Below are 27,306 nucleotides of genomic sequence, written 5' to 3'. Positions count from 1 at the left end.
AACCACACAATTGCTTTTGTTAGGCTTTACGACATTTAAAAAAAAATTTCATTTAAATTTTTATATATTTTTTTTTTTTTATCTATTTGTATTTGTATTTTTTTTTTTGGGGGGGGGGGATTAATGAGTTACACAGCAACAAAAATACATCTTTTGTAAATATAAGGCTGCTATGCATGAAAGGTTTCTACCGTAATTCAGTGTTCTACCGTCCTCTGATCCTTGAATTTCAGTAATCATTAAATGACAAATTTTTTTTAATATCGTAGTACCGGTACTTCCACATGAAGAGAAATGGCTGACCCTAATGTTGGTATGTGAATGTGTTAAACATAAACATATCAGAGTAGGGGTCAATGTTGAAGACATGCATATTACATGCTAATTATTATGCAAATAATTATGCAAATTACCAAATTGATAGATGTATTATTATGCTAATTAGTCATCATTCTTGCACTCTCAGGCACCTGGGGAGTACACTGGTATCTTGTAAACTATAACATAATCACATGACAACTCATGGCCAATCAAATGAATGGAAGTCATAGTACTGAATAGTCTTAGGAAATATCCGAGTTTATTCATGAAAGACATTACAAGTACACATATAACTGAATACATGGTTTCTCGAAAATGTGAAGGAAAAAAAAAATTGTTCAAATACCATTATCTATTTCATCAAGATTCAATTATAAATATCATTTGCATAAATAAAAAAGACATTTTCTTTTTTTGTATTCAGGATTTGTCATGTTTTACCATTCGCAGTCAACTCCTGAGATTCACTCAAATCAACCTGAGAACCATGCTGAAATTATAGAAAAGATCATCGTCACATAAAAGTTAAAAAAAATACCAATGCTTATAACTTTGGCCAAAAATCTACATGTTGTAAGCTAAATAATTGAAGTAAAGTTGTACATGCACATGTGTTTTGTTTTGCTTAAAAGGGGGACACTCTGTAACTTCATTGTCTTTGGTGAATGGTGATTATCAATTAATTCTAAAAAAAAAAAAAAAATTGTCAGTTTCAGAGACTGTATATGTACAACTGAGTATTTGAAAACAATTTTGGTGCCTCTTCATGTCTTGTATTAGTTCATTTCCTATATACATTGATACCAATGTACAAATATCCAGGCCACCCCAAACCCTACCCCCAAAAGAAAATTACAACAGAAAAACATTGAGGCAAGCTGTATACAGTGAACAGTTCAGAAGAAAGGAATAGATAACAATATGTGTCTATACCTAGGGAAGCAATGATAAGGGTAAAATTAACATTCACATACATCATACTTTAAAATGACTGACACAGGATTTTTGAATATATTAGATATATATACAATATACATTACCAAACTTAGGCAATGTGGATACTTTGATTTGCATAAAGGTTAACATTTTTAATAGGCAATTCTATGTATGTTCACATGTCATATTTTGCTAATGTTTAGGAGCCTCAATAACACAGGGAAAAATTTGGTAAATTTTGCATATATTTCCATACCCTGACTGTACCATTGGTGGGGAACCCTGGTAAAATACCTTTGGAGCTCAGGTAGATTTCACCATGGATCTATTATTGAGATAATAGATCCATGATTTCACCTATTTATAACTGCCCTTAACAGAAACATTGCAAATAGTCACATAACATTTCCCACACAGATTTAATTTTGGGCTACTATCACAGCTCTGACCAAACCTGTAATGATGGCTTCTTCTATAAATATTCTCTATAAGTTATTGTCTGTAAGGTCTTCTCTTAAGGTACATCATAACAGGGCACCCTCATGCATCAGTCAACCCCTGAGAGGGTGATAACTGATGGGTGTGGCATGACACATTTTATCTTACAGACTAATTGAGTTAATTCGATAATACAATTAACGAACAAAAGTCTACTTTCGCAAACATCATTTCTGAAAATCCCTGTAAATGTAGGCAAGCTGTGACAAAATCTCTTTGCCAAATAATCAGCCAATCGTGAAGCTGTATTCATATATCCCAGGGGGTGGGATCAAAATAGGTGATAATTCTTGGCTGATAGACTGGGATTAACATCTTAATATGAGGATTACTACTAGGATATCCTGTTCATTTCTGCAAAAGGGAAAATTTGGAATGCAGTAGGTATACTTCTATTACAGGAGAAACAGGCAATGATCAATGAAGGACTGTGCATATCATACAAATTTGTTATGTTCCCCAAGAATGATTTAAATAGATAAGAAACAGGCTTCCCACAGACCACTTATTACAAAATATAAACAACACTACACAAGTTTTGCATGTAAGAGTATGTTCAGAGATGAGTAGGAGATGAACACGTTTGTTGACATGTAACTAAAGTGGAGTTGTTAAGTTAGTTTGTTTGGTCATTAAATTTGTAATTTATTCATGAAAATTATATGAATTTACATCTTTATGGTTATTTCTAACTTTGAATCAATACATGTGCATATGTTAAAATCTAAGTCTGCAATGTGATGACATTCAATAGATTCTTTGTTAAAGGGACGTTGTGTGTGTGTGTGTGTGTGTGTGTGTGTGTGTGTGTGTGTGTGTGTGTGTGTGTGTGTCAGCTGGGTGTATCAGTTGGGGTCGGATGGTGTTGTTCTATTTGTAATGAGCAGTCAGTGTGAAATCTGTTTTTATCTATCTAAATGCTTCTTGGGGAAAATAAAATGTGTATGATATGCACAGTGTTTTGGTGATCATTGCCTGTGTCTCCTGTAGGGAAGAATAAGACAAAATGTCAATGTTTGTAACATAAATCAACACTTACTCTCCTTCTCACGTAACACAGGAAGTTAGCCCAGAGAAACAACACAACACCAACGTAGACCACTCGATGTTGTGGTAGTATAAACCTAAAGTTTATCAACTGAAATTGAAAAATAAAAAAAATTGAAAAATGTAACAATCATGCAACCATTATCTAAGACAGAGTAACTTACTTTATAGCGATATTGTTTATAATAATATCAATAATAATAATGTTGGTGTTTTCTATAGTGCTTTCCCACTCTGTGTTCAAAGCGCTTTACAATTATTACCCCTGGCATGGATCTATGGTGGCACAATGACCCTTCATACTTCCTTAACTCCCTGGGGAGTATCCAATCCATTGCAGCCTTTATAAGCGCATAGGATTAAAGCATTCACAGTGCAACCTCTATTCTACCAGGTTCCCAATTAAACAGCTGGGTTGACTGAGGCACAAGCATGGTTCAGATCTTGCCCAAGGACTTTCATGACTTTAGCCATTCAGAAACAAACAACAGCGATGGGGCTCGAACCTGCAACACACATATTTAAAGCCGGCCACTCTAATTTGAGCTTTCATATCTAAACCACTTTTTCTTATAAATTACAATACTTAATATTATTCTATCTAAATTGCAGATTTTTTTTTTAATTGTTTAAAATCAAATTCAGATATTATAGTATTTTGCACAAATGTTGTAAGTTTTTTTCTGTGAGAAAATAAACTCTAATGAATATATCAACAACATTTCATTTAATTTCCAAACATTACTGCTCTAGAAAACATTACTGTTCTAGGAGAAAAAAAACCTGTTCCATCCTAACCTGTATTGGGACCCAAAATGCACATCCAGCCAACCATGTAGGCAATGTTTTCTCTTTGGCTTCACTGAAGATATCATCTTTTCTTTCCAATAAATCCATACCTTGAGATGAAAATATAGATAAATATCTAATATATCAGCGCTATTAAATACTTTTACTTTGCAAAGAAGTGTGGTCAGTATTAATCAATCAGTTATATTTGACAAATGCCAATGTTGCAATTGCTTTCAAGTCATCACAGTGTCCAGATCTAATGTTAGATCTTTCTTTATAAGGGACTCTATCGCACAATATCGCACATGCTCAATAAGTAAACTTCATAACATGGGGGGGGGGGGGAGTTCTGGCGTCAATGCGATTGTTGAACTTCATTTTGGCACTTCTAACCAAATTTCAATAGAAAACTTTCATCCTTCAATGATAACAGCTTTTGTATTTACTACTGAGATGTTGATAAGTTGATAAAAATTTCCCTCTAATGTGAGACATGGTGCTAATTTTCTGGTAGTATTTGTTAATGTATTTACAATCATGTTTTTTACATTACATCGATCGTATTCATTGTTGTGTGGCCACTACAGTTTTCCTCATAGTTGACATCATACATAAACGTTTGATGTCTCACTTGTGAACGTTTGTTTTGGGGGAGGGGGAGGGGGTTTTGACCGAAATAAACAATGTTCGTTTGTTGACCTTGTGTGACATTGTGTGATCGTCCCTAAATAACATCATGCCAATTTTTAGTCTTGCTTGCAGTTGGGACTAAATTCTGACATATTTATTGATTTAATATGTATAACTTGTATTTAAAGTGGCCATATGGATGAGGATTTGGTATTTAGTTTGGATTTATACAACAATTTTATCATGGCTACCTACTTGAGAAAATCAATCTGAAACAGCATATACCAAGTCAAGATTTAATCAGTTGTTGTTCATGTAATAAATATTTTTGACAAAGTGTCACCCTAACACCATAACTCTTATAAGCACAGTGGTTGAAGGACGTGATTCTGCTCACTAACTATGTAACAGTTTGGAATCTTATGTACTGTGAGTCCACTGTTCTATTCAAAAAATTCAAGCATGATTTTTCTTCTTGTTCTGTAGTAGTGTAAAAAAAACTTTAAAAAAAAACTTTTAAAAAACCTTGAAAATAAAAAATAACGTGAAATTAATTAGTTGATTACTAAATCGATTATGAATGTATAAAAATTGCACGTACAGGGTAAAATCAAGTGTTTACCATTTGATTTGTTCATCAGGTCCGTCCTCAAAACCTACCCACAAAGAATCCGGCTACCTCGATAGGTACAGCAAACAACGTGTCCCAAGTTAGCTTCTTCAGAGCAATTTTCATCGTATTGCCTGGTAATACTGTGTCTAGTAATCTAAACCAGCCATAATTGAATGGTCCACTAAAGCAGAGTCCAAACACTCCGCACCGACATATTTTAACAGCGTCGTACTTCTCAACTCCAATGATCGCTTCCTGGGTTAGTTCTGAAGCTGCGAAAATACCACCCATGAACACAGAGTCTCGTAGGAATCTACTTCTCCTGAGCGATCGCAATATCACGGCCACTCTAGACATGTTATACTAATGACAGAACAATCTAAAATCATTACATGAAGCCTCATACAATAAACATGACGAAAAGTGAGCTATAACACCTGTATACGTATCGGAATACTTGCATGTGCGGCTACGGGTGTAAAGTGACCTGACCTGACCTGACCTGACGAGCATACGCGTACACCACCAACGGTGTGAATAATGTGTCTTTTGTTTTTGATAGTTACTTTTTTTTCACCAGAAGTACCGGTGTAGCTAGGTGGCGATATTGCTGACGACTCTCGCATCACGATGTAAACTTTCCTTGAATTCTGGTATGGAGCATAATAAGCAAACCAGACATTTGGTGTGTTTTTAACCAACCCTTTTCCATGAATCGATGAACACGAATGGTGTACACTTTTTGATGTTGTTGTCGCCAATTGTAAGTTTTATAAATATTTTTAGTGTATCAATTCTTTATTTCCATTTTAAAATGTTCTGCAATTGTAATATTGTCGCAATTCAGCCAGTAGACTACTGTGTACAATATAAATAAATGAATAAGTGTGTGTGTGTGTGTGTGTGTGTGTGTGTGTGTGTGTGTTTATCTGTCACCAAATAAACATATACGTGTGTTAACTCTCTGTGGAAGTTTAAAATATAAGTGCGAATCAAGTTTCAAGTTATTTACACCACATTCAACGTATTTATAACCTTTCCAAAGCGAAAATAAGACAAACATTACATTTTGAAGCGATACTATTGAAAAGAAATTGTCTGTGGTTATTTGTATGATGTTTAGCACGTCAAAGTTTTCCATGAGATTTATATAAGTAAAACACAGAGGGCCTTACACATGAGCAGAACAGAAACATCATCAAGGGAACGGAAGAAGTTCTTATTTGTCATGATGGCGTTATTCTTTTGTAATTTTCTTGACAATCTCCTAGATTAACAGAGAAGGGCGGGGGCGGGGATCAAACTATCCAGTAACATCTATTATCGGTTTAACTCCCCAGGGTTTTGTTACGCGTACTCTTATACCACTGAGTCTATGTTGGTGGAATAGAGGGTCTGTGGTGGAGTCAAATAAACACCTTGAACATCATACCGCCACCTACAGGTCATCTGTAACTATGATTTATCGTTCCGGGATGAGCATCGTCGACAAGACTAAATTGAATTTATTGTGTGTTTAGCCTAGTTCCTATACAATATCGTTACCATTAAACGTCCACTCACAGTATAGTCAAAGTCTTTACACTAGAAGTCCTGAGCTGCATAAGGTGTAATTTAAAATTCATCCACAGCCACTTACACAATCAATAACATCATGTCATTGTGTATAATCAATCACAAAATTCTAACCAATAACACAGTCCCTCCCTCATAAAGTTATAATTATTGTTTATTGGGAAGTTATGTAAGGGAACCTTCAGTATTTACAAGGGGGGGGGGGGGGGCGGAGGGTCACATTTTACAAACCTGTTCTTATATAGGGGAGGCCGGGTCATATTTTACATTACAATATTTGGTGGAGGGTCACATTTTACAATCCGTAGTTTTGTGACCAAATTGAAGATTCAATTATTGTCAATTTGTTTTTTGTGTTTTGATATGTAAACGTGAGATGAGCACTCAGCGAGTACTTTACATGCCAAAATAAAAACATAAAAACATAAGCATAAAAACACACATATTGTAAGAAATTGTTTAATAAAACGATGCATTTTGTTGAGTGTACCCATCTCACCTTACTTATCACTCACACTGTACGCGAATGTTGTTGTTAAAATATGATGATGATGATGATGATGATGATGATGATGATGATGATGATGATGATGATGATGATGATGATGATGATGATGATGATGATGGTGATGATGATGATGATGATGATGATATGATTTAGTTTTGAATGTCATAGAGAACACGGACAGTGATACATGTACTGACTCAAGTAGTACCAGTGAGTCAGATTAGAGTGACACTGATAATGGCAATAGTGAAGGTGAACGTGATGATTACGATATTGATATCAGGGACCTTTTACAAGTGACCAGATCAGAGTATGCACAACATGGAAAGCACGTTTTAGATACTAACTAGATTGTGTATGATTATAAGAGAAAGGTAACTAGCCAGTCTTTTACTGTTTGTCACTCTACATGTAGAAATTGCTTTCTAATACAAAGTTAAAATCTTTTCATTTATATGTATACATATAATGGGAATATTGATTAACGTTCAGTATATGAAATTGTCATGGGGATGGTCATGTTTTACAAAATGGGACAAAGGGGAGGGTCACATTTTATAAATGGAGAATGGGGGGGTGTCATGTTTTACTTAACAGACCATGTGTGATTTCCTCCGGCCTCCCCCCCCCCTGTAAATACTGAAGGCTCCCTTAGATCTCAAAATCCCGGATTTCGAAAAGGACCGTGTACACAAGCGCAGTTGCTAAAATACAAACTCCATGGTCACATCCTTTGTAAGTATTCATTGCAGACTTGAATGGTGTATATGTTTTGCTGTATTGTCATGTCACGTGTGTTGGCGAATTTTCGCCCAAAGCTCAACATATAATCTATACACTGAAAGTTTATTTTTAGATAATAAGAATTTTGTCATTTAATATTTGTGGCCGTGAGCCAAATATCTAGCATGTTTGATTGTTGGCCTTGCATGATTTTTTCTCGTGTGTGCGCCTGAACACACATTAATTGTGCTCGCGACTTTGGTATATGCATGGCGATGATGTAGGTACAAAATGTTTGCCCCACGGTCTAAAACAAAAGTGAGTAAACTTCTATGTCAATAACTACGGTATTTCTTATGATTTTAGAAGACAGATTAGTCGATTTATTTTAGGTTAAAATACCCGTAACCATTGCTTTACTGAGCCCTGACTGAGCGGGAATAGTCACAAAACTATACCAAAAGAGATACTGTGACTATCTCATGCTAAGACACAATGACTAGCATCTCAATTGTTGACGCCTGTGCTTGTTTTAAATTTGGATGTCATTGGCTGAACTGATGGCCAGAACTCCCAAAGAGCACACAACTGACAACCTCGGGACCGAGGTCAACATCTCCACTCCACCATTATCCCCAATATCTTGTCACGCTATTCTCCCTTTACTACTGGTACAGGTAGACCCTCTCCTCTCCTCACACCACAACTAGCAGTTAAATCACTGCATTTCACTGATATGCTATATTATAGTAATAATCTGGCAATTTGACTGCCAAACCATCCACAGAGTCTTAGAAATGTAATTATTTTTCTAATTCTTTTCAAACACAACAAAATCAATTGATTATGTATTTTCATTTTTTATTTCGACCACCAAACCATCGATTGGGGAGCATAATTTTACGAATCCTGAATAAAAATGGAGAAAGTTAAAAAAAAAAAAAATGATTGGCGAAGAAGAAAACTCATTGGAATATTGGACTCACTCACGTCTTGCAGTTCGACTGACAAATTGCAAATTAATTTTCATTAATTAAATAATTCGACCATTAACAAATCGTAATTTTTAACATCTGGCCGAATTGATGGTGTTATTATGGTACTTTACAATGGTGGAGTGTTGGGAGGTGGAATCAGGCAAAAATAACAAAATAATGCAAAGTTAGATAAAAAAAAAAAATAGTCATAGTACAATGTGACCCTCTCCTAATTTCTTTTTTATTTTCTAAAATATTGCCCTCCCGAGGACCGGTTTGTAAAAAGTGGCCCACCTCTTAATTCCCTGCCCCCCCCCCCCCCCCGTGAAGGCTCCCTTACTATATGGGCTGACCCGTGCGTGCGTTAACACACATCACACGTCACAACATTGAATATATATTGTTGCCATTGTCCATGTCATGTGACCACTTTGAGAAAAAAAAATATCACTCAATCACTCAGTCAGTCAGTCAGTCAGTCAATAAAAGTTTTGTCTCAATATGTATTGCAGTCGGCAGAGTATTGTGAATAACAGTAACTTATAAATCGAAAAGAAAACTTACATAATTTTCATTTGTCAACCTAAAACCCTAGAGTCGTCAGATGTGGCCCTTGCATACTATTATCGTTTATGTAAACAACAAAGCCGAGCCGATCACGAGTTCAGACTGGTTTGGTCCGGACTTGTTATCTAGTCATCAATAGTTCAACTTCTAGTTGCGCCCTAGCTATATTAGCATAATATTTGCATACATCTGTATCTGTACGCAGGGCTATACGTACTTTGAGCGTCGATCGATCGAAGCCTAGCCATAGCTGTGTAATCAAGTAGAGCCGGGGATTCCTGTCTGCAAACGCTAGAAGACTCTGTAAGGACTCGACTCTTACGATTAGGTAGGTTATTTGCATACGCGTAAGCGCAATGAACCAAAATCAAGGTACGTGGACGATTGGAAAGACGACGTTGCATCATCCCCAGCGTTTTTTGTTGTTATCGATCAGCTGATCTCAGCTAATTCAGTGTTGTGAGGTCAGCGCGGTCAGATATACGTATTTTTAACCATAGACCCTCCACCCTTTCCTATCATGTTGACCGTGATTTTTCAGCATAATACCGCTAGTAATCACTCGATGAAGTCCATATCGGCAAACAATAACCTTGAAGTTGAACGCATAGCATTGTAAGCGTTAAATGAATATTTGCATGGAATGACAATGGTGAGTTATTTATAGTCACAATGGCAATGGACATGCTCTCTCTCTCTCTCTCTCTCTCTCTCTCTCTCTCTCTCTCTCTCTCTCTCTCTCTCTCTCTCTCTCTCTCTCTCTCTCTCTCTCTCTCTCTCTCTCTCTCTCTCTCTCTCTGTATGTATGTATGTATGTATGTATGTATGTATGTATGTATGTATGTATAATAAAAATAATATTAATATTATTTCTTATATAGTGCATTACATAATTGCATAAAAATCTGAATGCGCTTCACATGATAAAATATACATTAAGTGATTGGAGAACAAAAAAAAAACAACTATAAAAACGGTTTTAATAAAACTGACACATTGTGTCAACCATGAATAAAATACTTTATTGAGCCATGCTGGAGGAATATGCTTTTCGAAAGAGGTGTGTTTTAACTTTGAAAGAAGACAGAGAAAGTGCATTGCGAATAGACGAATCCAGAGAGTTCCACAGCCTGGGAGCAGCGACTGAAAAAGCGCGTTTGCCATAATGCTCCTGGACATAGCGCAGTTCGAAAAGTATTGTCACGACAGCAGAACGTGTTAATCTTTCTGGCCTGACGACAGTGAGAAGTTTCGACATATAAGTTGGTGCTTGATCATGAAGACATTTGTATGTGAGCATAAGAACCTTAAACTCAATTCGGTGGACAACAGGGAGCCAGTGTAAATCTTGGACGACAGGCGTTATGTGTTCGTATTTCCGAGCGTGAGTGACCAAACGGGCAGCAGAGTTCTGTATACGTTGTAAGCAGTTAAGGGGGGAGGTGTCAAATTCAAAAAAGACTTTTATAAGATTTTTCTTATACTTTGCATACTTAAACATTGATATCTGAATATTTTAAAAAAAGCAGAGAAAATACTATATCACCACCTTTGTTTTCAGGATAATGACCGTTTCTTGTATGTACATGTACATTATTGAGTCAAAATTAGTAGATTTACAAGTTAACTACAACATGATTTTTTTGACAGTTAAAGATTATCCCCAGAACACCAAATGAACTTATATATTTAATGTATAGTAGGTCCAGACATATTTTTTTTGTAATTGATATTCATTATTTCGTTATTTTATCTCCAGCTGCTTTACTATTTTTTAAGAAAAACGTAAGAAATTTGCAAAAAAGGATAAAAGACCATGATAGATTTCTTATATGCTGTATATTTACATTGTATATTCCAGCTATTTATCGATGACAAAAATAATATGTGGTCACCATGTCCATTTGAATTCTAGAATTGAAATTGTCACACCCACCCCATATAAATTTTGACAGTTTCGACAGAAATACTTCATGAAATTTTGACAAAATTTAATGAGTTTGTTTATCTTTGCACATATGTATAATTTACCAATGCCACTTCATAATTTTACAACAAAAATCATTGTGTGTATGCTAACTTGAAAATGGCAGTAAAGAATGTGACCACACCCCATCAAAATTTCAACATTTTGGAACAAAAATCATATGAAATTGTACACTATTGGAATACACAGGCACCAAGGGATATTTCTATAAGTACATATGTATGTTAAAGAAACTTAACTATTTATATGTGGAGTTTATTTCTTTCTCTAAATGCCAAAGTGTTCATAATATTCATAATTGTGACCCCCAACCCCATCAAAATTTCAATATTTTGAACAAAAATCACAGGAAATTGTACAATATTGGAACACACAGGCACCAAGTGATATTTCTATCAGTACATATGTTTGATAAATAAACTGAAGTATTCACATGTGGAGTTTATTGCTTTCTCCAAAAACCAAAGTGTTCATAATATTAATAATTATGCCCCCCCCCCCCCATCCAAATTTCAACATTCTTGGACAAAATCCACATGAAATTGCAAAATATTGGAACACATAGGCACCAAGGGATAGTTGTCAGTACATAATTATGTATGATAAATCAACACATTAGGGGGGAGGTCAATATTTCAATGTAGTATAAAAGTTGAAACAGTTAAGTGTTGATTTCATGTAAGGAAATTGCTAGTTTCTATTGCAGAGTGTGGTCACTATGAAAAATAGGAAATAACTCATCAAATTGAACTATAAATGATACTATCAGTAACTGCAGCTGTTGATCCCCTGAACACAGCATCCAGTATATGTACCTCTAGCTCTGCATATGTGGCACTGCACTGTGTGGAACCAAAAGCTATGCTACTAGATGTATTTATTGATTTTGGGTACAAAACTAGAACCCCTCATTCAGAGCTTATAGTAATGTTACCATGGATACTTCTTTCATGGGGTGACAATGTATATAGTTTTTTTCCTTCCGTAAGGAAGGAGATACTTTAGGGCAGAAATGGCTCTGTGTGTGTGTGTGTGTGTCATCATTTTCTAAAAATCGGCTGGCTCAATTGTAATGAAATTTGGAATGTATAATCTTTAGGGTAATGGCTAGACTGTCGACAGTCGCTCGCGCCTTTTTTCCTACGTTTTATCTAAACTCCGATCCGGCGCAACACTAGTCTAATCGCAAACTGATATCGAGGGCCGATACGATCAATATGGCCACCCAGCAGCCATTTTGTTTGCGAATTGTCCATGTCCAAAGCCATAACTCAGACATGCTTGAACATATCTCATTCAAAGTTGGTATTAGGACAGTGTTAGTTATGACATACATGTGCATATCCATTTTTGTCATGATACGATCCAATATGGCTGCCTGGCAGCCATTTTATTTGTAATTTTTCCATGTCCAAAGCCATAATTCAGACATGCTTGAACAGATCTCATTCAAAGTTGGTATTAGGACAGTGTTCTATGACATACATGTGCATATCCATTTTTGTCTTTATACAATCCAATATGGCTGCCTAGCAGCCATTCTGATTGTGAATTTTCCATGTCCAAAGCCATAACTCAGACATGCTTGTACAGATCTCATTCAAAGTTGGTATTAGGACAGTGTTCTGTGACATACATGTGCATACCCATTTTCGTCTTGATACAATCCGATATGGCAGCCATTTTGTTTGCGAATTTTCCATGTCCAAAGCCATAACTCAGACATGCTTGAACAGATCTCATTCAAAGTTGGTATTAGGCCAGTGTTCTATGACATACATGTGCATATTAATTGTTGTCGTGATACGATCCAATATGGCTGCCTGGCAGCCATTTTCTTTGCGAATTTTCCATGTCCAAAGCCATAACTCAGACATGCTTGAACAGATCTCATGCAAAGTTGGTATTAGGACAGTATTCTATGACATACATGTGCATATCCATTTTTGTCGTTATACAATCCAATATGGCTGCCTGGCAGCCATTATGATTGTGAATTTTCCATGTCCAAAGCCATAACTCAGACATGCTTGAACAGATCTCGTTCAAAGTTGGTATTAAGCCAGTGTTCTATGACATACATGTGCACATTAATTGTTGTCGTGATACGATCCAATATGGCTGCCTGGCAGCCATTTTCTTTGCAAATTTTCCATGTCCAAAGCCATAACTCAGACATGCTTGAACAGATCTCATGCAAAGTTGGTATTAGGACAGTATTCTATGACATACATGTGCATATCCATTTTTGTCGTTATACAATCCAATATGGCTGCCTGGCAGCCATTATGATTGTGAATTTTCCATGTCCAAAGCCATAACTCAGACATGCTTGAACAGATCTCGTTCAAAGTTGGTATTAAGCCAGTGTTCTATGACATACATGTGCACATTAATTGTTGTCGTGATACAATCCAATATGGCTGCCTGGCAGCCATTTTGTTGGCATAGTTTTCATGTCCAAAGCCATAAACTCAGACATGCTTGAACAGTGTAGTGATATCAAAAACAACCATATGAGGCGAAACAACATTAACCAGGTGTGAAAATGACAACATAAACTGCCAGTTCCTTAAAACCCAATCATAGCGGGGTCTATGTCATTCACAATAACTTGTTAGATATGAAATTGTAACCCCACACACTATCTAAATTCTGAGTTTTGACAGAAATATCTCATGACATTTTGTTGAATTTTGACAAAAATTAAAATTTGCTTGATTATCTTTGCACATACCAATTCATAATTATACAACAAAATCATTGTGTGTACGCTAACTTGAAAATGCCACCACACCCCATCCAAATTTCAACATTTTTTGAACAAAACTCATGTGACATTGGACAATATTAATACATTAGTATAGGCACAAGGGATATTTCTGTTAGTTCATACGTACTAGTGATAAATCAACCAAACTATTCATATGTAGAGTTTATTTATTTCTCCAAAAGTCAAAGTGGTTATAATCACAAATAGGACCCCTAGCCAATCAAATTTCAACATCTTTGGACAAAAATCACATGAAATTGTACAATATTGGAACACACAGGCACCAAGGCATATTTCTGTCAGTTCATATATCATTATGTATGATAAATCAACACATCAGGGGAGGTCAAAACAGTTCAAGGTCGCTTCTCTGAATGTTTGTACAATAATTTAAATGTGTAATAAACTTTGTATCACCCTACATGTTTGTTTATTTATTTGTTTGTTTGGATTTTTCAGGTGACTGGCATTAGTTTTGTTCCAATTGTTTAAAGCAGGTACCTGATCCTGTCCTATGGAACCTGCGTCAATATCTAACTGTTTACCAATGGATCGTGGTTTTCGGACTATTACCAAACCACTAAGACAAACCTCGAGTTATGGCCATAGGGCACGTGCTTTAAAACCATCAAACCTTGTCATTGCCTGTAGTCGTCTGAAACCAAACCAACCACAATGATAACATCTTCTGTCCGAAACTCCCTTCACTTCCTTCGACGAATTTCGCAAAGTCATCTTCTTCGAAATGCCGTTTTTGTCGGAACGACTTATGCGTCCTCCGAGTGGGTGCAGCAAACCGTTTTGGGAGAGAAGCGTGACACGGCCAAAGTGAAAAGGATGGCTATATGGGGATTCTGTTTTAATGGACCTGGTAACTATTGCTGGTACAAAGTATTGGATAGATTTCTACCAGGAAAATCCATGAAGATTGCAATGACTAAAGTCCTAGTTGAAAAAATGACCATGTCTCCTATTTGGTATGGAGGATTCTACATAGGTATGGTTATATTAAAAACTGCACTATACTAGCTGTAACTGGAAAGTTTTCTGAAAAGGTTTTGTGTTCAATAGGATATTATATATATATATATATATATATATATATATATATATATATATATATATATATATATATATATATATATATATATATATATATATATATATATATATATATATATATATATATATATACATGTATGACTTATGGTACAATAATTCCAATTAAAATGATTTTAGGTTGTAAACCCACCAAATGTCGAGATTCTCACCTCTTACTGTACTACTTATGGGCAAAATCGACGTCAGACTCTAATTAATATAAAGTCATATACAATACCTAATTATTGAAATTTTAAGAATTTTCAGTGAATATTTATATTGCTCATTCTAATTTAAACATTAACAATCCGGTTACAACTCATGTAGTTTTAATGGACCTTAGTCAACTCTCTGGGTGGAGTACATTTGTAATTTCCATAATTTTGTTATTTTCGACTTACTCATCCAATAATACAATAGATATACAATACAAATTCTATTGTCTCAAATGGCAAATTCTTGTGCGACAGTAAATAAAAGCAGACATGTGTCAACAACGACATGTAGAGATGTGATTTAGTTAATCGGAATGATTGAACGGTCACCAGTAAAAGGCTTAATATTTGAGTAACGTTACAGAATACAAATTACTCCACAAAAAGATTAAACATTTCTGTGAAATTCAACTATTTTAGACTTAAACTTTAACAGAAAACTGTATACTTTCGCATTGTATTCTAGTACTTAATATAATGGAAGGAAAATCTGATATATTTTCTGAAGCAAAGGAGAAGCTGATTCCCACATATCTTGTAGGTTGTACATTCTGGATACCAGCTCAGGTAGGTATTAGTACTCAAAGTAGGGCTCTTGAAAAGAAGGCTTGTAGCTTTTTGAGAGATGAAACATTTACAGAAACTGAATATTATATCTGAGGCTTCATTTATACATCCTTTAGACTACAAACAAACAAACACACACACACACACACACACACATACATACATACATACATACATACATACATACAAACACACACACATACATACATACATACATACATACATACATACATACATACATATAAACTGACAAACGCACACAAACACATTCATACATACATATATACATACATACATACATACATACATACATACATACACACAAACACGTACATACATACATACATACATACATACATACACACACAAACACATACATACATACACACAAACATACATACATACATACATACACACACATACATACATACATACATACATACATACATACATACATACACACACACACACACACACATACATACATACATACATACATACATACATACATACATACATACATACATACATACATACATACATACAACTGTCAGCAAATAACTGAGACCAATGTGAATGATTGAGATTAACAATGTCTACATCTTTTCCAGGCATTAAACTTCATGTTTGTACCACATGTATATCGAGTAGCCTATGTTGGTGTTGCTGGTTTTATCTGGGCAAACTTTCTTTGCTTCATGAAAAGACATGTAAGTTACTTGCTAGAAGTGGTCACAATTTATTACATGTTTACTAGTTGCAATATCAAAAAGTGTCAACATGTTGGCTATGCACCTATACCAGGGCAAAGTCTCCTTCCAATGAGTGATACTGTTATCAGTGTTGTTTGGCAAACTCATTTTTTGTAATTGTTTGTTGTATACGTGCTCAACGAGCCTTCAATCATGCTGAGTAAATTTGACAAATATGGCGTGTTGAAAATTTAAAACAATTTTCCTGGCACATAAGGCTTGTGTTCACATTACATTAATTATTGCATATATTGTTTCTGTCTGTTCCATATAGAGGACTGCTGTTGAAATTTCGCCCAAGTCTAGTGTTTATCCGAAGAATTGCCGAAATAGCTAAACCAACACCATGATGTCAACCTCGTATCCGTTTACGATTAGAGAATATATATTGGAGAAGTGTTATTATGTTAATTCATACTTTAATTTGGATGAAATAGCTGGTGGATATATGCTAACACTCGTTCATCACCCCCCCCCCCCCCCCCCCCGGGGGGTTGTGTTTGAACACAAATTATATGCAAATGTTCATGCGTCCCAGTGAGGGAATTCGCATTCACCCAGGACTGCCATTCATCACAGGTCTTGGATGCACAGTATGGTAGTTGTGTATGGTGTGTGTGTGTGTGTGTGTGTCGCCATGGGTTGGATGAGGGGAGTGGGGTTAGTACATGTACATGATATTATCGGTACGTGTATACATTGATATCAAAGGTACGGTGGTAAAGGTGAAGTAATTCAATATGCTTTGACTACGTTAATTTTGTAAATCTAGTTTGCTATTTTAACAAACAATTGCAGTGCACCCAGATTCACAACAAATATTAAAATGTTAACTAAACACAGGAGACAACTTCTATCGTTACTGCCAATTTTGACAGTGTCATCTGTAAATGTTTAAAATATGGGGTTATTTATATTTGTTGTGAATTTCTATGACTATCGATCACTTGCACTGACCGGGTTAAAACTGTCTGTAAAATAGATGGGTCTGGGCTCTTGCGTCACTGGAGTGAGCCTCTCGGAGGGCGTAGTCGAAATCCACCAGTGCAAAGGGTCCAGACTACTGTACTACAAGTTTAACATATCCAAGATTCATCTGCAATGTAGCATGTAAGTCCGACTATTTGACAAATATAAGTTGAAAACTGCATGACGATATTGAAGTCCAGTTTTTATAGATTTTTATATCCAAGCAGGGGAAATGGTTGAGAATTTGAAATAGAGTGTGATGTAGTTGTGCAATTTACAATTCGATGTATCTGTATGTAGTATTGTATACTGGAATCGTTATTATTATTGCTTAAATAGAATTTTCAGTATTGTATTTTTATCAACATTAGCAGTTACAGCACAGTCAGTATGTGAAAAACTAAGTTTTTGCTCTTATCTCTTCAGATTTGTTATTTTCAATATTATAAAGTGCATGGGATAAAAAAAATGTCCTAAGTTTATAGGAGCACACTCGGGTTCAATGTTTGGATACAATTGAAAGCCAATTTACATTCATTTTAGTTTTGTCTACTCCGCAGTCATATTACAGTGAACTTTTGAACTTTCTTGTGAAAATAACAGAATTCAGTTCGATATGCATTCTTTAGATTGAATATTTACACCCTATACGTATACAACTCAGGAAACTGACACGTGTATTGTCAATATATGTATCTCATTATCGCATTTAGCTGATGCATGATGAGCGCGCCCATCGTCGCAAACCACGACCTCTTTTACGGCACCTTCCAAACCGTGCCGTTATGTCGCAGTGTCGCGGAATAAATAACAGCTCTGGTTTGCGAGAATGAGGGAGCCCTGTCATGGAGAACCAACACAAACTAAAGCTATTGATGTGATATTGTAGCTAAAATGATGTAGGCTTGGTTTTTCACTCATGTGACGTTACGGTTTTGTCACCAATTCAAGATAGACATATTTCAACTCTAGACTATCAATACAAGAGAGGCAGCACACACACAGCAGGATCCTTTACCCAATCACATTGAACAGTGTCAGTGATAAGTATTGCTATTTTTTCACAGTGCAGAAAAAAACAGACTTCTAATGAAAACATTACACGTGGATGATTTTAATGGCTGCAATTGTATATTTTCTAACTGATGGTCAACATTTCAACTTGACTACTTCTCCATCCCCACTGTGCATGGCACCTATGTCATTGTTTCTTTTGTATTATTACCAAGTTGTTTGAGGGTTATATTAAATGTCATGTTACATGAGTGAAACACCAAACCTACATCATTTTAGCTGTAAAGCTATTGAATGGAAGTTCGTTCAATTACACTCACAGTAGAGTGGCGTTTCTGATGACTTCCATGCTCTTGCACTGCGTATAAATTTTGTGGGCCTTTCAACATTTACACTATCTTGATTACAAGGTAATTTATATCCGCACAGGTACCACTATCACCGACTTGTGATCAGATCACAATCAAACAACAACAATAGCTTTAGTTTGGGTCTCCTTGGTAAGCTGTGTAGTGTCATCGTTCCTGACACTATGTCTTGTCAAAACTCACATTTGATTAGATTTTATATCTGCATTGTAGTGAATTTGAACAAACACCGTTTACGGTGACAACGACGTAAGATAACGACGACAAGTAAGATAACGACGACATTAGTTTTCAGAGAATAAAGAGACATTTTGATTTCATGTGAGGTTCACGTTGTTGCTTAATTAGCAGATAGAGAGATTGACGTGTTTTCAAAGTCTGATACGTATACTGTTTATGAGAGAGAGAGAGAGAGAGAGAGAGAGAGAGAGAGAGAGAGAGAGAGAGAGAGAGAGAGAGAGAGAGAGAGAGAGAGAGAGAGAGAGAGTATCTTCAGCAAGACAACTTGGTGTAAAAAATGTTATTCTCACTGAGGGACGATAACTATTTAGTATTTCTCAGATGTTCTTAGATAGGCGTGTTAGGAGAGGCAAAATAAAAAAACCAGAAAGTGCATCTTCTATAAATGATGATAGGAGTGACTAGCATGAAAACGGATGTCTCCAAGTGTATTGCTATATTTTAATTTGTACTCGCACTCTATGTTAACACACGGGGCCCCCGAGGCTTGGTTAGGTACATGGTTATATGTTAACGAAAAACAAAAAATAAATAAGTCTTCTGCGTTCAAAGATACAGCCCCGTCACTATATACATCGTGTTGTTAATTGGTGATTGTTGAATGTCAGTCAGTCAATCAAGTAATCAATCAATCAATCAATCACACAAAACATTCTTTAAACGAGGAAGAACTTAAACTGCCAAGTCAACATATGTGCACAGCATCAAACCCAACGTCTATATGCATTACACAAAACAATATACACATTCAAGAGTCGGTAGTTCTGTCTCATCGTGACCGGAATCAATTGATACTGTAGTCAATAGAGTATTGCAACTGACAATAATATGTTAATCGAAAATTCCATAATTTTATTTTCCAACCTAAAAACCCAATTGCACTTCATGAGGTTATCTGAGTTCAGACTGGCTTTTCTGCTAAGACATCAGGACATGCAGTAGTTGTGCACTGGATATATTAGCATAATATTTGCATACATCTACATATTAATTTGAGAGGAAGACCGCACTTGAAGATCGAAACCATATACCTAGCTGTGTAATATAATCAAAGAGGGCCTGGAGATCACTGTTTGAAAATGCTCAAAACTATATATGCAGAGCGGTGGTACAGTGGCCAGCTCTGGTAGTGATGCGCGGCCAATATCGCAGCAAATCGCAAAATGTAGTTTTCATCATTGTATTTTTTCTATCTCATAGGAGGCAACATTTTGAGGGGAATTAATAGCACAGTTATGATTTGGTAGACAATGGACCACATTTTAGATAAAGCGAAATTGAAAATAATGTAGAGTGGACCCCATGTTAGACTCTTCAGCTCGAAAGAAAGATCCATTTAAGTCATGGTAGTAAAGCTAATTTTCTTCACAAGGACTTCTGAAACTCTTACGAAATTACCTTCCGTTCACCCTAAATCTCCAATTCAAGAGTACGTACAGCGATCGAAAAACATATAACACTTCACTTCACTTACAAACAAACACGGGTTTGTTTGGTGTTCGAATGTTGACAAGAGCGCCCGTTTCAGTCTGCGCCGAAAGTTGCGTCGTTGACGTAATTCGAATTTGACACCTCCAACTTTGTTCACTGGGGCGCGCCCACTCACATCGTCCGTATTTTCAACTGAAGGCTGCTTTCTCTAAATGCTTGTACGGTAAATCTTATGTCGATATTATGAAACGTGCAATAAAATGTGCGTCATCTTCCACGTTTGTTTGTTTGTTTGTTTGTTTTTTCAGTTGCCTGTCATTAGTTTTGTTCCAATTCTTTAAAGCACGTACCTTATACACGTGTTTATTCCTGTCCTACAGAAACCGCGTCAATATCTAACTGTTTACCAATGGATCGTGGTTTTCGGACTGTAACCAAACCCCGAAGACAAAAAATATGCATGTCATATGTTTACGGTTCTCCAAATGTCCGTACCACAGACACCATTAGGTTATGTGTCACATTGTCACACTTGAGAAATTGTCGTAAAAGTGACCTTTGTCTCTCTTCAAATATGGGTCAGTCCTACTCCGATCAATAATGGTAAACTTTCAACGTATATGCCATAGGGTATATGATCTAAACACATCATACCTCGCCATTATCTGTAATTGTTCTGCGATCAACCCAACCATAACTTGATGACATCCTCTGTCCGAAACTCTCTTCACTTCCTTCGACGAATTTCACAAAGTCATCTTCTTCGAAACGCCGTTTTTGTCGGAGCGACTTATGCCGCCTCGGAGTGGGTGTAGCAAACCATTTTGGGAGAGAAGCGTGACATGGCCAAAGTGAAAAGGATGGTTATATGGGGATTGTGTTTTAATGGACCTGGTAACTATTGCTGGTACAAAGTCTTGGATAGACTCCTACCCGGAACATCCATAAAGATTGCGGTGACTAAAGTCTTAGTTGACAAAACGACCGTGTCTCCTATTTTTTATGGCGCATTCTACATAGGTATGGTTATATAATCAAATACAGCTGCACTAGCTGCAACTGGAACGTTTCTGAAAAAAGTTATGTATGTATGTATGTATGTATGTATGTATGTATGTATGTATGTATGTATGCATGCATGCATTAATGGATGGATGGATGGATGGATGGATGTATGTATGTATGTGTGTACGCACGCACACACACGTATGTGTGTGTATGTATGTATGTATGTGTGTGTGTGTGTGTGTGTGACTTGCTTGTAATATTATAGAAACGGTATTGAATTGCCTGAGGGTAAATGCGTTTGCGTAGCGTACACATACGAAATGAATCCTCTAAATGAATCCAACGAGATCACGATTCCAACATCTTACTGTACTACTTATGGGCAAATGTAACCTCTAATTAACATATACAATACCTAATTATTGAAATTTTAACAACTTTCTGTGAATATATAATTGCTGGTTGTCTAATCAACAAAAAATAACACTGTAGTAACAACTCAGTTTTAAGGAGTCTTGGTCACCTCACATATCTAGATTGAATTGTTTTTATAATTATATATTTTTTTTTATTTTCCACTTGCTAGTATTGATGTTATTATACTTCAACTGAAGTACATATGGTCTCTTTGAACTTCAATTTTTAAAACATTGGTTGAGAAAGTATGCACACCAAGTCAGTGTACACAGTGTCAACAACGCGTACGCGTGTAGAGAGGGGATTAAGCTAACTTAAATGATTGAACATTTATCAATAAAAGATTTAATATTTGACTAATTTTAAGTCACAATTACTGAGAATATCGACAAAGACTGTAACCATACCTGCGACGTTCGACCAATTTAGAGATATGAATTTGAATTTAACACTATACGTTCACATTTTATTTTAGTACATAATATAATGGAAGGAAAATCTGATATATTTTCTGAAGCAAAGGAGAAACTGATTCCCACATATCTTGTAGCTTGTACATTCTGGATACCAGCTCAGGTAGGTATTAGTACTCAAAGTAGGGCTTTTAAAAAGAAGATTTTTTTTAGATGAAACAATTACAGAAACTGAATATTATCCGAAGCTTCATTTATTCATCCTTTAGACTGTAGGTAAACACTGGTAGAGTAATGTATTGGACTTACATGCATACACATACACATACACACATACACATACATACATACATACATACATACATACATACATACATACATACATACATACATACATACACACATACACCTAACTGTCAGCAAATAACTGAGACCAATGTGAATGATTGAGATCAACGATGTCTACATCTTTTCCAGGCATTAAACTTCATGTTTGTACGACATGTATATCGGGTAGCCTATGTTGGTGTTGCTGGTTTTATCTGGGCAAACTTTCTTTGCTTCATGAAAAGACATGTAAGTTACTTGCTAGAAGTGGTCACAATTTATTACATGTTTAGTAGTTGCAATATCAAAAAGTGTCAACATGTTGGCTATGCACCTATACCAGGGCAAAGTCTCCTTTCAATGAGTGACACTGTTATCAGTGTTGTGTGACAAACTCTTTCGAATATCATTAATCAAATGGGATACTTATTCATTGTTTGTTATATATGTGTTCTATAAGCCTTCAATCATCCACTGTACCAATAATATTAGAAAAATAGGCATGTTTCGCTTGTCGAGAATTTAAAACAATATTCCTGACACCACAGTCCCTGTAGCCCTAGGGACTGTGCTGACACGTAAGGCTTGTCTTGACATATACACTCGTTAGTCTGATTATTGCATATATACTTTTTGTTTGTTTCATATAGAGAACTGTTGAAATATCCCACAAGTTCCAGTGTTTATCCAAAGACTTGCCAAAATAACGCCTTCACCAACCAACCAACAAACCAAGCTAGTTAGTTAGTTAGTTAGTTAGTTAGTTAGTTAGAATTATGGACACTCATTTTTAAAAGCCTTTGCTGCCACCCTCGTATCCGTTTAGAGAGAGAGAGAGAGAGAGAGAGAGAGAGAGAGAGAGAGAGAGAGAGAGAGAGAGAGAGAGAGAGAGAGAGAGAGAGAGAGAGAGAGAGAGAGAGAGAGAGAGAGAGAGAGAGAGACTCTCTCGGAAGGGGGGGGGGACATTGGAGGTTTCAAGGGGGGGGGGGGAACATGGAGATTCTGATCGTCTGAAATATTTAGCTCATGATTTGAACCAAAGTGCACCTCAGGAGCGGTCGTTTACCGAGAACATTTGAACATTTCTTGCAGCTTTGCCACAATGAATTCGAAAGCCTACAAGTTAGTGTTAAGATGGGTGACTACCATACGAAATCATGTATTTGTGTATGCCTTAATCTCTCTTCTCTATCTATCTATCTATCTATCTATCTATCTATCTATCTATCTATCTATCTATCTATCTATCTATGTCTGTCTGTCTGTCTGTCTGTCTGTCTGTATGTATGTATGTCTGTCTGTCTCTATCCCTCTCTCCCCCGGGCACTCGTTGAAATGCTAGAATTTGAATTTTCGACTCCCATACCATCTCAAATGGATTTTTTGACACAAATTTCGGGCATTTTGTTGCATAAAAGTGTCATAAAATTGTGCAAAACTGGAAAAGCTACCTAAGGATATTTTACTCAGTACATTGTAAAATACACCAATTTTGACTAACGATTTCTAGAAATTATTTGCTTGTCCCTATGTCAATGGAATTTTCCATCATGCAGGAACCAGCGTCTCTTGGTATATAAATGGTGAACTGCATCTATTAACTATATCTTAGTATCAATCACTGTTTTCTGCGCATGTTTCGTGGTCTAGAATCATTAACACTTAAGAAACATTGCAGAAGGTTTGATCCAGTTTTCGAGCAACCACGTAGCTATGGTAATATGGTATTACTTCTAAATAAAAAAAACAAAATATTAATGACACGACGGGTGTTTTCCATAAAAATGTACTAAACGATCGAAGAATTCATCTCTCAACTTTGAAACATTTATATTGGAAATAGTACTTATTACTTCAATAAAGTTTAAATCTGCACTAGCTGCAATTGTGACATTTTCTTTTCAAGTAACCAAAGATATGTTCGCTAAACATTAGTTAATTACTTTTAAAAAAAGACATTCCATCTGTTAATTAGTGGTCAGTATTATCGGTAATTAGTGTAGTGACAACCTAAATCTTGAGCAACAGCTTGGTTTTGATTAATTTGAAACTGTCCATAATTCTGTGCAGTTTGGAAGTTTCCCCTTGTACTTAAGTGATTTGGGTACCCGGATTTATGGTGGTGATTGAGTTATTTGTCATCAACCTATGACAATGGTTTGCAAAACTGTCACTTTCAGGCAGTTGCTTAGCTTGCCTCCTGGTGATCTTCAGCCAAAGTCCATTCCAGATTTCTTTCATACCCATTCAGTTGTGTAACTCGGCGGTTGTTCAACCGCCATCGAAAGGGCATTACACGGTTTAACTTATGGTTGAAATCGCGTAGTTCTAGTCCATTGTATTGTGTAATGTCTGAGAATTTTGGCACATCCTTCTTCGTTGATGGATGTCCTGATTGCTTCGTCTTGTACACCAGGAAATCAGCTCGCAGAAACTGTGTGAATGGAGTATTGGTTTCTGCATACTCGACAAAGGAAGTCTGTGCGCCATAAAAGGACAAATTTCTGATAGAGATGCCAGTATCTTGTATTATGCCTGGTATTTTTGTAAGTGAAAAGCTCATGTCGCCAAATCTAAATGGATCCGGACATACTGCTTTCACAAGGGACTGCCAGTTGATGAGTTCTGTTATGATTACAGAATAAGGGTTGAGCGTGTTGAGGTACTTTTTGAAGAAATCTAGGACGACAGGCACTCCGTAGTAGTCGGCTATGTTAGATGTCGAAATTCGATCGAACTTGGTCACTCCAGGGTTGACATCTCTTGTCAATACGCCGTATTCCGGTTATCGAAGAAGCCCCGAAAAGATAAAAGATATGATTGTTTGGCCACTAGGGGCGCTGTTTTAGAACCGGAAGTGAGGGCCAGAATTGTAGAGTATCGTTGCAAAGCATAGAGTCTATAGGCATCGTAACCACTGACTAAAGATTTTCTGTCATTCCCCGTAACTTTACGCTATAATATTGCATTATCGCCCATCAAATAACGAAATAGCAAATTAACCTCTTGTTCTCCTAATATTTCGCGTAAGTTTGGCTCTGCAATTCGACCGTGAGGAAAACCCAAAAGTAGCAACATTTTGAAACGGGTAGTACACTGGCATCTCACTCACGTTTTCAGTGTGACCTCGTCCATTTGCGTTACCATTGGAGAAATTGTAGCGATTGCTTCCAGTCAAACATCGGAACGGAAAAAGGTACAAAAACAGAGGAAAGAATCCTCAAAATCACAATATACGCTACAGTTATTGCAGCTTGTATAAAACCAATCTGATTAAAATCCGATGTAGATGTCGGCTAATCGTTCATTGCTATTTTACTTTCGTTATTGTGCCTGAATTGACCTTCGTGGTACATGTTTGATCGCCTCCTCTACCGATCAGGACAAAAACGTAAACATGTACCACGAAGGTCAATTCAGGCAAAATAACGAAGGTAAAATAGCAATGAACGATTAGCCGACATCTACATCGGATTTTAATCAGATCGGTCTAAGACATGGTATGATGAGTGAACCACGTAAACGTTACATGGAAGGCCGATTCATTGAAGGGGTGGGCGGTGTGGTACATCAATCACAATAACAATATTTATGATTCGTTGCCGACTTCAATGCGTTTTTTTTATACACTGATGGTCCTGAATGAAGAATAGCAAGCTAACCAAAGTGTGATAGTAAAGATGAGTATATCAATACAAATATGTTTATGCCAACTTATAACCAGTACATGAAATGGTTTTTTTCCGTACAAAGTTTTATGATTTCACCCGTGGTGCTACACCACTGTTCTAATAAACAAGAAAGGCCTAAGTATGCGGCGACATCAGTTACAATATAAACATGTGGCTTGGTAATAGTCGACCGAACTCTCAATATTGCAATGACTGTAGCTGGAAGCTGTTCAATCGGATTAAAATCCGATGTAGATGTCGGCTAATCGTTCATTGCTATTTTACCTTCGTTATTTTGCCTGATATTATTTTTCTTGGTACATGTTTACATTTTTAGCCTGATCGTAGAGGAGGCGATCAGGCAAGCTAAAAAATGTAAACATGTACCAAGAAGGTCAATTCAGGCAAAATAACGAAGGTAAAATAGCAATGAACGATTAGCCAACATCTGCATCGGATTTTAATCAGATTGGAAGCTGTTGTCAGATTTGTAATTTTGTAATCGTTCTTTTGTCAAGCAACAGACACCAGTAAGGTAAAGAAATATGTTTATCATGTCTACATCGGGTATATTTCGAAGGTCCTCCGTCCAACTTTCAATGTTTCCGCTGTCGATTAGTTCTATCTTTTGATGCCCGACATCCACTATTCGTCTCCTCTTCCGTTCTCTCAGAAAATTATCATTTTCTAGTGTTTCAAGACCAAGATTGACAGCATTTCTGGTGATATCTAGTAGATTTAGAAGTAGTAATTTTCCACTCTTTTGTGAATGCACGGAGTTCTTTTACGCCCATTTTGTTGACAGCTTCATACATCGCCATACTATTAGATGCCATGACGAAAATTCTGGCCCTCACTTTGTCAGA

At 36.3% G+C, this 27,306-nt stretch overlaps 2 protein-coding genes and 1 pseudogene across 2 annotated transcripts; 2 read left to right on the top strand and 1 right to left on the bottom strand.

Annotated features, from left to right (window-relative positions):
* Nucleotides 1-663: 663 nt before the first annotated feature.
* Nucleotides 664-5,254, bottom strand: LOC144435671 (mpv17-like protein). The gene is made up of 4 exons (XM_078124276.1): nucleotides 4,885-5,254; nucleotides 3,601-3,701; nucleotides 2,795-2,893; nucleotides 664-811 (listed from the first exon to the last, which is right to left on the bottom strand). Exons 1-4 carry the CDS (start codon nucleotides 5,192-5,194, stop codon nucleotides 752-754), a joined length of 570 nt encoding a protein of 189 aa, XP_077980402.1. The 5' UTR covers nucleotides 5,195-5,254; the 3' UTR covers nucleotides 664-751.
* A 9,399-nt stretch (nucleotides 5,255-14,653) lies between these two features.
* On the top strand, nucleotides 14,654-17,058 carry LOC144435672 (mpv17-like protein). The gene is made up of 4 exons (XM_078124277.1): nucleotides 14,654-14,944; nucleotides 15,730-15,830; nucleotides 16,442-16,540; nucleotides 16,857-17,058. The coding sequence occupies exons 1-4, from the start codon at nucleotides 14,785-14,787 to the stop codon at nucleotides 16,917-16,919; spliced, it is 423 nt and encodes a 140-aa protein (XP_077980403.1). The 5' UTR covers nucleotides 14,654-14,784; the 3' UTR covers nucleotides 16,920-17,058.
* Nucleotides 17,059-21,305: 4,247 nt separating this feature from the next.
* LOC144435505 (mpv17-like protein) lies at nucleotides 21,306-23,476 on the top strand (annotated as a pseudogene).
* Nucleotides 23,477-27,306: the final 3,830 nt, after the last annotated feature.

Source organism: Glandiceps talaboti, chromosome 5, assembly GCF_964340395.1.
Source record: "Glandiceps talaboti chromosome 5, keGlaTala1.1, whole genome shotgun sequence".
In the NCBI taxonomy this organism is placed as follows: Eukaryota; Metazoa; Hemichordata; class Enteropneusta; family Spengelidae; genus Glandiceps; species Glandiceps talaboti.
The sequence above is the reverse complement of the archived record's forward strand: the minus strand, read 5'-3'. Positions and strand labels throughout refer to the sequence as shown.

Bases quoted from the DNA above. Each gene is read 5' to 3' on its own strand.
- LOC144435671 (XM_078124276.1), bottom strand. From the start codon at position 5,194: ATGTCTAGAGTGGCCGTGATATTGCGATCGCTCAGGAGAAGTAGATTC. The intron at 2,894-3,600 runs GTTAGGATGGAA...TTTCAATTTCAG, and splicing joins CATTTTGGGTCCCAATACAG to TTGATAAACTTTAGGTTTAT. The intron at 812-2,794 runs GTAAGTGTTGAT...CTATAATTTCAG, and splicing joins TGTGTTACGTGAGAAGGAGA to CATGGTTCTCAGGTTGATTT.
- LOC144435672 (XM_078124277.1), top strand. From the start codon at position 14,785: ATGGCTATATGGGGATTCTGTTTTAATGGACCTGGTAACTATTGCTGG. The intron at 14,945-15,729 runs GTATGGTTATAT...ATTGTATTCTAG, and splicing joins GTATGGAGGATTCTACATAG to TACTTAATATAATGGAAGGA. The intron at 16,541-16,856 runs GTAAGTTACTTG...TGTTCCATATAG, and splicing joins TTTGCTTCATGAAAAGACAT to AGGACTGCTGTTGAAATTTC.